The sequence below is a fragment of the Hemitrygon akajei genome, chromosome 3, assembly GCF_048418815.1.
Source record: "Hemitrygon akajei chromosome 3, sHemAka1.3, whole genome shotgun sequence".
NCBI classification, from domain to species: Eukaryota; Metazoa; Chordata; class Chondrichthyes; order Myliobatiformes; family Dasyatidae; genus Hemitrygon; species Hemitrygon akajei.
In genome coordinates this window covers 155446973-155459686 of record NC_133126.1, presented here as the reverse complement: position 1 = coordinate 155459686, position 12714 = coordinate 155446973, and the positions used below count along the sequence as shown (strand labels likewise).

The 12714-nt window shown below is 41.7% G+C and overlaps 1 protein-coding gene across 1 annotated transcript in view; it reads right to left on the bottom strand.

Annotated features, from left to right (window-relative positions):
• s100p (S100 calcium binding protein P) overlaps positions 1-5414 on the bottom strand; it is a 44226-nt gene extending 38812 nt beyond the window's left edge. Inside the window, exon 1 of the mRNA XM_073038717.1 lies at positions 5343-5414. Within this exon, the coding sequence (XP_072894818.1) occupies positions 5343-5395 (53 nt within the window). The 5' untranslated portion in view covers positions 5396-5414. The remainder of the gene's footprint in view (positions 1-5342) is intronic.
• Between the last annotated feature and the right edge of the window lie 7300 nt (positions 5415-12714).

The following is a 12714-nucleotide window of genomic DNA, read 5'->3' as shown; positions in this document are numbered from 1 at the left end:
ATAGAAGCAGTAGATGAAGGGTGTTCTGACTGGAGGCCAGAGGCCAGCACTGTTCCACAGGGACTTATTCTGGGATCACTTCTCGTTTTTGATTTTTATAAATGACTTGGATGAGGAAGTGTCAAACCAAGGCTTCCTCTGTGCGATGAAGCCACACTTAGGATGGAGGAGCAACACCTTATATTCCGTCTGATGGCATGAACATTGATTTCTCAAATTTCCGGTAACGGCACCCCCTGTCCACCACCCTCTCCATCCCCATTCCCATTTTCCTCTCTCACCTTATCACCTTTCCTGCCCATCTCCTCCCTCATGTTCCTCCCTCTTCCCTTTCTTCCATGGCTTTCCTCTCCTATCAGATTCCCCCTTCACTAGCCCTTTATCTCGTTCACCAATCGGCTTCCCAACTCTTTACTTCACCACTCCCCCCTCTCAATTTCACTTATCACCTACCACCTTGTATTTCTTCCTCCCCTCCCCCACCTTCTTACTCTGACTTCTCAACTTTTTTCTTCAGTCCTGATGAAGGGTCTCAGCTCGAAACATTGACTGTTTACTCTTTTCCATAGATGCTGCCTGGCCTGCTGAGTTCCTCCAACATTTTGTGCGTGTTGCTTAGATAAGGAAATGGAAGAGTGGGTTAGTAAGTTTGCAGATGACACAAAGGTTGGTAGTACTGCAGATAATGTAGAACATTTTTGTAGGAAGCAGAGCTAGACTGAGAAGTGGCAGGTTGAGGTCAACCTGGAAAAGTGTGGTGAAGGTTTATGAAGTAACTATCAGACAGGGCTCGAGAGTTACAAGGTAGCAGGAAGGAGTTGAAGAATGGACTTAGCAGAGCTAGAAGGGGGCACAAGAAGACTTTGGCGAGTTGGATGAAGGAAAACTCCATGGTTTTCTACAGGTTTGTGAAGAAAAGGATGACTTGAGTGAGGGCTGGATTGAACAAGGATAGAAGAGAAACATTCGTTTAGCGTCGAGGAGATTAAATTTGGAGGGTCAAGTTTGAAGTCAGTATACAGGGTTAATGGCAGGAATGTTTGCAGTGTGGAGGAAAAGAAGGATCTTGGGGTCCACATCATAAATCCCTCAAAGTTGCTATGCAGATTGATAGGGTTGTTAAGAAGGCTTATGATGTGTTAGCCGCCTTCAGTCGTGGGATTGTGTTCAAGAGCCGCGAGGTACTGTTGCAGCTTAGTAAAAAGCAGGTTAGACAACACTTAGAATAGTATTGTGTTCAGTTCTGGTCACGCCATTATAGGAAGGATCCAGAAGATCGAGAGAGAGTGCAGAGGAGATATACCAGGATGCTGCCTGGATTAGCTATCATGTCATATGAGGACCCTGAGCAAACTAGGGGTTTTCCTTTTCAAGTGGAGAATGAAAGGCAATTTGATAGAGGTGTCCAAGATGATAAGAGGCATAAATCATGTGGACAGCCAAATTTTTTCCCCCAGTGTGGAAATGGCTAATATGAGGGAACATAATTTTAATATGATTGGATGAAAGTATCAGGGGCATGTCAGAGGTAAGATTTTTACACAGATTGATGTGTGTGTGGAAGACCCTGCCAAGGGTGTTGGTAGAGGAAAATATGCTGGGGATATTTCAGAAACCTTAGATTTGCACATAGATGATAGAAAAAAGGAGGGCTATGCAGGAGGGAAGGGCTAGATTGATCTTAGTGTAGGTTAAAAGGTTGGGACACATTATAGACCAAAGGCCCTGTATTGTGCAGGGTTGTTTCCAATGTTCTAGATTCTATATCTAAGAAAGGATGTGCTGGCATTAGAGAGGGTCCACAGGAGGTTTACTGGAATAATGCTGGAAAAGAGTTAGCCTATGAGAAGTGTTTGCTGGCTCTGAGCCTGCATTTTTTTAATTTATGATAGATGTTATTGAGATACAACATAGAAAAGGCCCTGCCAGCCCTTCCAGTCATGCTGACCAGTAATCCCTCGATTTAATCCTAGCCTAATCACCGGACAATTTACAATGACCAATTAAACGACCAAATGGTACGTCTTTGGACTGTGAAAGAAAGCGAGAGCACCTGCAGGAAATCCACGCAATAGAGTGTAGCTGAATGGGGTGGGGAGAGGGGAAGGAGATCTCACTGAAACCTACGCATAAGAGTTTGTAAAAGTGGGGGGGGGGCAGAGGTTATTGAAACCTGCTCAATATTGAGTCTAGAGTGGATGTGGTCAGGATATTTCCAATACTGGGTGAGTCTAGGGCCAGAATGCAAAGCCTCAGAATACAAGGACAACCTTTTAGAATAGAGTGTGGTGGTTCAGTCTGAAGTCCGTGGTCCGGTCCGCGGACTCCGGGTTTTCCGGCGGTCCCTTGCTGCGGTTGGACTTAACTAGAAACACCTGAGGCTCATATTGGAACTGGGAATATAAGTGGCCCTGGTATTGAGTGTGGGGGGTGGTTATCTTGTTGAGAGACTCATGGCACAGATGGCTGGTGGAAGGCTAGAATGGACTCTTGCCATCCTTGGGGCTGTGTTGGAGAACCATGGCTTCTGGGAGCCTTGCTGGCAGTAGTTGCAGCGGTCATTGTGGTAGGGATTCAGCTGTTTCCTGGGCCAGCAGGGTGGCCATCAGCCACTCTGAGCTAGGTAGGGATCTGGTTGTTTCTGTAGCCAGCCAAGGCTGCTGGCTGTAATGGTTACTTGGAGCTACCCTGATGCAGAGGTGGAACTGTCTGTTGTTCTTTGGTGTTTGTCTCTTCCTGTCCTTGCCTCTGTGGGGTAAGTCAGGCTGTTCTGCTGTTTCCCTGTGGGGGGAGTCTGTCTTGTCTTTGCCTCTGTTGGGTAGGTCAGGCTGTTCTGCCGTTAACTGATGGATGGTCCTGCCCCACCTTGGTGTGGAGTTATAGATGAGTCCCGGCTTGTCGGTGGATAAGCCCTGGCTCTATGTCTGTGTACTGTCCTGTCTCATGTCAGTGTCCTGTTAAAGATGAGTCCCAGCTTGTTGGAGGATAAATCCTGGCTCCATGTTGACTTAAAGTTCCTAGTCTGCCCCTAGCTCCAGCCTCAAGACCCCAAGCCTTGACCCAAGCCTCAAGACTGCAAGTCCCTAGCCAAGCCTCGCCTGGGTTTGGGGGTCTGAGCCTAAGACAAGACCCAGGTTCTGGGTCCTTCTCCAGTCTCGGGCTTGGAGTCAATCCCAGGCTCCTTGTTCCAAGTCCCTCATCCTGGTCCTGCTTCCCTTGTCTTGACTGCATCCCGTCCCGTCCTTGGGTTCTGTCTAGTCCTGTTTCTGGGACTCCGATGTCTGTGTCCTGCAGTTGAGTTCTGATTCAACACCTGCCTTATGACATAGAGATAAGGAGGAATTTCTTTAGCCAGAGGAAGTTGAGTCTGTGGGATTCATTGCCACACATGGCTGTGAAGGATAAGTCATTGTGTATATTTAAAGTGAAGGTTGATGGTTTCTTGATTAATAAGGGCATCAAAGGTTACGAGCAGATGCAGGAGAGTGGATTTGAGAGGGAAAAATAAATCAGCCACGATCAAGTGACAAAGCAAACACATGGACTAAATGGACAAATTCTGCTTCTGTGTCTTATGATTACATGGTCTGATTAAATTTTGCAGGCATGTGTTTTCACTGGATTTCTACAATGAGTGCTCAAAAGCAGACTAATATAGAACGTGGGAGAGAAAAATGGCATGCCTTTTCTCATCCACTGCAAAAAGTATAATTCACCTAAATTATGTGTAAAATCCAGTTTCTGAAGCAAACATTCGCAGCTAGGATTAGTATTTAATTAGTCATTAGTATGTCATTTTGAAAATTATGAAGTGTAGTTATTGGAAACCAAGAAGACTCGTACTTGCATTATCAACAGGCTGTGAGGGGATATACACATATATTTTCTGTGGGGTAGGTGCCCTATGCATGTTGCAAGTGTGTAAAACTTGTCCTCGGAAGATTAAGTCCTTTTCCAATTTACAAACTTATTTACTAACAGGGTCATTAAAATATAATGGTATTTTGAGAGATTAATTATGGTAATGGTTCTGAAACACGTTCTGAGTACATCTGCTCTTGGGCTTTGCTGCTTTTTCAGTGATGGAAATTAACTCTGTTTCATAGCTTTTTCATTCTGCAGCATTACAAATATCTAAGCAAGTCTATTATGCTTATGGTCTTTCATTTGAATTGTGTACACCCAAATTAAAAAACATTTTTATCAGTAATGGGAAATCCCTGAGAGCATATGTGTTCTCCTTCATTAAAGAAACTTACATTTGTAAATGATAAAATAATTTGTATTTAATTTCTTCCCAGAATACAATTAGAAGTTGTGCTTTTATTCCCTTTATTAAGATGTACAAATAATGAGTTGCTTTCTTACCATAGTACTATACAATATGCTGCTTTGTATATTAGAAAATTTGCCAGTGGATTTGTTACATGAACTACCAGGGCTTCAAGAGTTACATTAGTTTTGTGCAAGGCAGGCAGCTAATGAGAAATTATTGGTGTTGAAAGCAAAAGGCTACTGTAAATTTCATGCCGACATTTACCACCTGATGTTCATATGTATACATAACCAGCCTTCTATTCCCAAGAAAAATAATGTCATGATTTTTCCAGCTTGCTATCAGGTGATCTACCAAACACATACATTGAATTTTACTAATGCAGATGTTTAATACACATGTGAGACTCGTTAATGACATGGATAAAAGGCTGAGTCCAGCCTTGCTATTGGTTTTAAGACTTGGCTCTGATTGTGCTGATATTGGAGAATCCTAGGAATCTTAGTAGGGGCCTTTTGTGACAATAGGGCAGGAATATGGTGTATGCAGACATCAGTATGACAATGCAGGCCATTTGCAGACCCCAAGTGTGATGTGCTCTAGCTATTCTGTGAGTGAACAGCGAAAGCCTCCAGTACCTCCAACTTCAATCAGGAGTGATGGATGTGTGTGCTATGTGATCTGTGATGTCAGTAAGATTGAAAGGTCAGCCATGCATACATGGGTCAATTGCACCCAGAAGTAATTACCAACTCAATCATGGCACAAAATGCCACTTTGCATTTAAAAAAAAAAGCGCATGTACTGCAGTTGGATCCAACTTCCAGGGTTTACGTTATGCATGTCTTTCCTGAGCAGTGCACATTGCCATCTTTTCAAGATTTTCACTTAATTTTCTCCACATCCCCAGGATAAACAAGTTTATCAGACTTCCTGCAAGTTCTAACATCTGAAGTCTTGTTCCAAATCTTTCTGAGATTTATTTTAGTTAGCATTAAATAGATTAGAAGTCTACAAACACGTCAGGAAAAGATAGTTCAAGTGTCATAAAAAGATTGAAACGTACCTCAGTTTTCTTTGTGACTCCTTGTTAAGAAAATTTGTTTCATCTCTCAACATGGTTTCACTTGCCTCTGGGTTAAAGATTTTCATTCTCTAGGAAGGAAGGGCGGGCACGAGGGCATCATTCCAAGCTGAAACAAAAACGGACGTTTTCTTAATTGTTAACGGTTCATTTCCATGCAGCTATTCTCCAGCAGCAAATTGTCAAACTGCCATTTTAAATTGGAATTCACATTGCCTAAATAATTACTCCAACTCTTTGTATTACTAGATTATTAAAATAACCACTGTATAAAGAATACTGATACCTTGTTGAACTGCAATAAATTTGAGTTATAATTCCATGATGTTATTAGTCTTCAAATAATAGTAACTTTGAAATATAGTACCAATTTAGTAAATTGGTCTTGTGAATTTAGTAGTAACTGTGATTAACACTGAATTATTGATATAAATATAATAAGTGAAGTAACATTTATTTAAAACTATTATTTCCTGCTTAACTCCAGTAGGTGTCTCTATTTTCATTAGCTAAAATACTATTGCCAGTGTTCAATGACAAAAGCTAATTACGTAGTAGAGGGAGAATGAAAAGAAACATTTAGTCAAGCAGAATTATTGGTAAAGTTTACATTATTTGATGTTGTTGCCAACATACTTTGTTCATATGAATTTACAGAAATGTTTTGTGAGCAAATTAAAATCTGGTTTACATGAGATATAGTAACATTTTGTAAATCGGTATTAATGAATGGTTTTCAAAAAGGCCTTTGAGCACCAAATTTTTTGCCATCAGTCCTTCATCATACAGTTTGGGAATTGTATAAGTTGCATCAGATTTTATTGTCAATAAAATTGTTCTTGCTTAACTACAGTGTTTTATGGGGGTAGAACTCAAACAAAGGTGGAACAGAAAAACATGATAGGACACTAATTCAAAGATGCTTTTCCCTTCATCCATTCTTTAGTTACAATCATACTCAGGGTTAATAATAAGATGCCAGAAAGTACAAAACTCAGAGCACAGCAGCCAGCGACCTATTCCAATGAGCTGCGTCAGAGGGTAAAATATTTAACTTCAATGTAATGTAAAGTAGTAAAGGTAGAACGAGTAATTGGTAAATGCAGGCTGATAGAGCTGTTGAGGACAGATTCCATCCAGTTGTTTACTGTGACAGTTACAGAGGAATGTTATTCCTTTGGAATAATGGGGGATGGGAACCAGAGTGCCAAGGCAGATAGTGGAGAGGTTGTAGAGAAAGAAGTTAAGCCTATGTATAAGGACAGTAATCAAAATGTTGAGCATGGTGGGACGAATGTTCTGAGCTGTGTATATTTCAATGCAAGGAGTGTGGTAGATAAGGCAGATGAGCTTTGGGCATGGATCAACATGTATAATTGTGACATTATAGTCATTAGTGAGACTTGGTTGCAGGAGAGGCAGGATTGGCAACACAGGTTTCATTGTCTTAGATGTGATACAGTGGGAGTGATGGGGGGGTTGGTGGGCTGGCATTACTAGATGGAAAATGTCACCATCTAAGTCTCCAGTCTGTTCAGTCAGGACAGACTGGAGAGTTTGTCTAATGAGTCTTTATGGGTAGAACTGAGGAATAAGAAAGATATGACCATCGTAATGGGTTTATGTTGTAGACCACCCAACAATCTGAGATTTAGTGGAGCAAATTTGTAGAGAGATCAGACTGTTGCAAGAGATAGAAGGTTGTGCTAGTCAAACATGTTCAAGGAAGTTTCCTTAATCAGTACATAGAAGTCCCAACTAGAGAGAGTGCGATCCAGTACAGGTGTCTCCCCCCCCCCCCCCTTTACAAAGGTAGACCGTTCCTATGAAACCTTTCTTAAGCCGAAATGGCATAAAGCAAAGAACCATTAATTTATATGGGAAGAATTTTCATAAAGCGAAAATCCTCTTTGTAATGCGAAAACAGGTTACTAATGTAGGTCTTTTGTTAAAGCGAGCATTTGTAAAGTGGGGGACACCTGTATTGAACTCTCTCTAGTATCCCTATCATGGAAAGAGACAGGGCAGGTGACAGATGTTAGTGCAGGGGAACACTTTGTATCTGGTGATCATAATGCCATTAGTTTCAAGGTAATTATTGATCCTTGCGTATAGTCCATGAGCCAGGACCCCAAATATGGGCCACTGGTACCATCTGGGGGGGAATAATTCTCATAGTGATTTTTGGCAAGGTATACACCCCTAGTGCTAGAAAATATATGATAGCATTGCAGTGGTGGTAGCTTGCTGTGTGAAAGACAAAGCTACTTTTGCCACAACCTTGCAGAAAAATGCAGCAGTAGAAGAGCAACTCCCAGGAAACTCTGCTACAGTGGTTGATGGAATGAATTTGGTCCAAAGAGTGAAAGGTGATCAAGTTACTTTCAGAGATGTTGCCACAACAATTCTGGGTTTGGCTCTGAGGGAAGGCAGGCAGAGTAGCAGAATAGATGTTGTGTTCGACACATACAAGGAGAACTCTATCAAGAATAGTGTAAGATCTCTACGGGGTGAAGAGACTGGTCGTGAGTTGCAAGGTATCACAGGCACACAGATGGTGAGGCAGTTGAGGAGCTTCCTGACCAAAGTCAGTAACAAAAATAGTTTCATTAGCTTCATAGTCCATGAATGGAGGAAGATGGAGTACAGAGCAAAGCTACAGGAGAAGATTCTGTATGCAACTGTGAATGACAAATGTTACAGAATCACATCTCGAGACAGTGAGGCGGTGTCAGCTCTTCAGTGTCAACAAGAAGCAGATGGCCGCCTACTTCTCCATGCTGCCCATGCCACAAGAGAGGGATACCAATCTGTAGTGATCTGCTCAGAAGACACAATGGCCTTATGTCTTTAGCACTTTGTGACAAGATTGAGGAGGCCCCATTGTTCCAGAAGTGTGGCACTAGAACCTGTACAAGGCTTGTAGACATCAGGAAGGTTGCTGCCACTGTTGGCATAGAGTTTTGTAGGGCTCTCATCGGATTGCACGCATATACATGATGTGACACTGTAATTGCTTTTGCAGGCAAAGGGAAGACAAGTGCCCTAAAACTTCTGACCATCAACAGGGAAACTCAGGACACATTCTTAGAGTTGGGTCAGGAATGGGACCTCTCCCCAGAACTGATGGACAAACTGGAGGCATTTACATGTCTCCTGTATGCCCCAAAAGCATCGACCACCAAGGTCAATGAGCTCAGGTATCACCTTTTCTGTGCCAAAAAAGGTGAAATCGAAAGTCATCAACTCCCACCATGCAAGGACTGCTTAACAAAACATGCACAACGAGCCAAATACCAGCTGGTATATGGAGAAGATGTTTGGAGAAGGACCCACATGTGCCAAGCCCTGTTGGCAGAGGATGGAAGATGGAGTGAGAAGAAGAGGCTGAACAGCCGGTGGTGCACTGGATGGAAGGCCAGTCAACACCTGATGCCGTCCTGGATCTACTGACCTGTAACTGTCCAAAAAAATGTTCACTCCCAAGATGTAAGTGTGTTGCAAATGGCCTCAGGTGTACTGACATGTGTAGACTGGCAGACTGTGAGAACCAGGCATCCACCTCAGAGAGTGGGGAAAGTTCAGATGAAGATGTGGAAGACTTGGAAAATTATTATAATTATTAATAGGTTATGAAAGTATGGAAAGCAGTCTTTGATTAAATATATTCATTTTACAACCAAATGGGCCTAGGTCATGGCCGTGTGGAACCCCACATTTGAATTATTGTACTGTAATTCTATATGCTAAGACAAAAGCCTAAGATTGTTTTGATTTGATACAACAATATGGAAAATATCACAACATTGATAAAACTCCAGAAATCTCTCCAAATGAGGTTTTTTATCTTTTGGGGGGTGGGGTAACATTTTCTGCTGTACTGATGTTAATATGGAATGTATACAAAAAGTGATTACTTATTTGAATTCCTGAATAAATTCTCTACAAATCCATGTCAGTATATGAGTCCTAGGGTTTTTATTGACTTTTCCAAAATAAACAACAGACAAATTTTCTAAAAATTAAATTATTCACTCTACTAAAATTGGGCACTGTACTGCGAGTGCCACCAATGACATAGTTTTCAATGTAGAATTTTATAACATTTGATGAAAAGTGCTTAAACTCAGCTATCATTGTGACGAATTTCAATGTTGAAGGATCACTGATGACAAAATACCACTAGGTTGAATATATATGTTGCACTTTATATTGGCCACTTTTCAGAAATGCTTATTTTAGGGTAATGTTATAAAATACATGAGAGCACACATAAAGCTACCGCAATGTGCAATGTTGCAATGCTATCACATATTTTCTAACTCTCGAGATGTATACCTTTCCAAAAATCACTTTGAGCATTATTCCCCTCAGGTGGTACTGGCCAATCCTACTGGCTCATGGACTAGTAGAGATTCTAAATTGGAGAAAGCCCAATTTTGATGGTATCAGAAAGAATCTGGCAAGTATGGATTTGGATAGATTGTTTTCTGGCAAAGGTGTACTTGGTAAATGATAGATCTTCAAAAGTGAAATTTTGAGAGTGCAGTGTTTGTATGTTTCAGTCAAAATAATAAGCAAGAATAACAGGGGAGACCTGGATTTTTGAGAGTTATTGAGGCCCTGTTTAAGAATAAGGAGGTACGTAGCAGGTATAGGCAAGCAGGGACAAATAAGATACTTGAGTAGCATAAGAAATGCAAGAGAATACTTAAGAAGGAAATCAGGAGTGTTAAGAGAAGACATGAGGTTGCTCTAGCAGATAAGGTGAAGGAGAATCATAAGGGCTGCTACAGGCATATTAAGAGTAAAAGGATAGCAAGAGACAAAACTAGTCCTCTGGAAGATCAGAATGGTAATCTATGTGTAGAGCTGGAGGAGGTGGGGGAGATCTTAGATGGATTTTTTGCATCTATATTTACTGGGGAGATGGACACAAGAGTCTATAGAAATGAGGAAACACGGTAGTAAGGTCATGGATCCTATACAGATTACAGAGCAAGAAGTGTTTGCTTTTTGAGGCAGATTAAGGTGGATAAATCCACAGGGCCCAACAAGGTGTTCCCTCAGACCCTGTGGAAGGCAAGTGTAGAAATTGCAGGGGCTCAGCAGAGATATTTCAAACATCCTTCGCCACCGGTGAGGTGCCAGAGGATTGGATAGCTAATGTTTTTCCATTGTTTAAGAAAGGCTCTAAGAATAAACCAGGAAATTACAGGCCAGGGAGCCTGACATCAGCAGTGGGAACACCACTGGATGGTATTCTAAGGGACCAGGTATATAATTATTTGGATAGATAGGGACTGATTAGTGATGGTCATCATGGATTTGAGCTTGGTAGGTCATGTCAAGCCAATCATAGAATTTTTTGAGGAGGTCACCAGGGAAGTGGATGAAGACAAGGCAGTGGATGGTGTCTACATGGACTTCAGGAAGGCTTTCTCAAGGTCCCGCATGGGAGGTTGGTCTAGAAAATTCAGTTGCTTGGCATTCAAGATGATGTAGTAAATTGAATTAGACATTGGCTTTGCGGAAGAAGCCAGAGAGTGATTGTAGACGGTTGTGTCTCTGGAAACCTGTGACTAGTGGTGTGCTGCAGGGATCAGTGTGTGTCCATTGTTGTTTGTCATCTATATCAACAATCTGAATAATAATGTCGTAAACTAGATCAGCAAGTTTGCTGATGACACTAAGGTAGTGGATAACTGGTAAGACTATCAAAGCTTGCATTGGGATCTGGACCAGCTGGAAAAATGGACTGAAAAATGGCAGATGGAATTTAATGCAGACAAGTGTAAGGTGTTACATGTTGGGAGGGCCAACCAAGATAGGTTTTACATGATAAGTGGTAGGGCACTGAGGAGTGCGGTAGAACAGAGGGATCTGGGAATACAGATCCATAATTCCTTGAAAGTGATGTCACAGGTAGATATGGTCGTACAGAAAGCCTTTGGCACATTGGCCTTCATAAATCATTGTACTGAGCACAGGAGTTGAGGTGTTAAGTTGAAATTCTATATGACGTTCGTAAATCCTAATTTGGAGTATTGTGTGCAATTTTGGTCACCTACCTGCAGGAAAGATATCAATAAGTTTGAAAGAGTACAGAGAAAGTTTACAAGGGATTTGCTGGGACATAAGGACCTGAGTAGTAGGAAAAGCTTGAATAGGTTAGGACTTTATTCCATAGAATGTTGAAGATTGAGGGGAGAACATAAGAAATAGGAGCAGGAGTAGTCTATCTGGCCTGTCAAGCTTGCTCCACCATTCAATAAGATCATGGTTGATCTGGCCATGGACTCATCTCCACCTACCTGACTTTTCCCCATAACCCTTAATTCCCCTACTATCTATCCAACCTTACCTTAAATATATTTACTGAGGTATCCTCCACTGCTTCATTGGGCAGAGAATTCCACAGATTAGAGAAAAATAGTTCCTCCTCATCTCTGTCCTAAATCTACTCCCCCGAATCTTGCGGCTATGTCCCCTAGATCTACTCTCACAAACCAGTGGAAACAACTTTCCTGCCTCTATCTTGTCTATTCCTTTCATCATTTTATATGTTTCTATAAGATCTCCTCTCATTCTTCTGAATTCTAGCAAGTATAGTTCCAGGTGACTCAATCTCTCCTCATAGTCTAACCCCCTCATCTCTGGAATCAACCTGTTGAACCTCCTCTGCACTGCCTCCAAAGCCAGTATATCCTTCCTCAAGTAAGGAGACCAGAACTGCATGCAGTACTCAAGGAGCAGCCTCACCAGTACCCTGTATAGTTGCAGCATAACCTCCCAACTTTTAAATTCAGACCCTCTAGCAATGAAGGCCAACATTCTATTTGCCTTCTAGATAGCCTGCAAACCAACCTTTTGTGATTCATGCACAAGCATATCCAAGTCCCTCTGCACAGCAGCATGATGCAATTCTTACCATTTCAATAATAACCTGTTCTTCCATTTTTTTTCTTTGAAAGTGGATGACCTCGCATTTACCAACATTGTACTCCATCTGCCAGACCCTTGCCCACTCACTTAACCTATCTATATCCCTCTGCAGACTCTCCGTATCTTCTGTACAATTTGCTTTTTCATTCAATTTGGTATCATCAGCAAATTTAGATACACTACCCTTGGTCCCCTCTTCCATATCGTTAATGTTATCATGAACAGTTGCGGGCCCAGCTCTGACCCCTGCAGCACACTGCTCACCACTGATTGCCAACCAGAGAAACACTCATGTATCCTAACTCTCTGCTTTCTATTGGTTAACCAATCCTCTATCCATGCTGATACATCACCCCTAACTCTATGCATCATTATCTTATGGATAAGTCTTTTATGCGCCACCTTATCA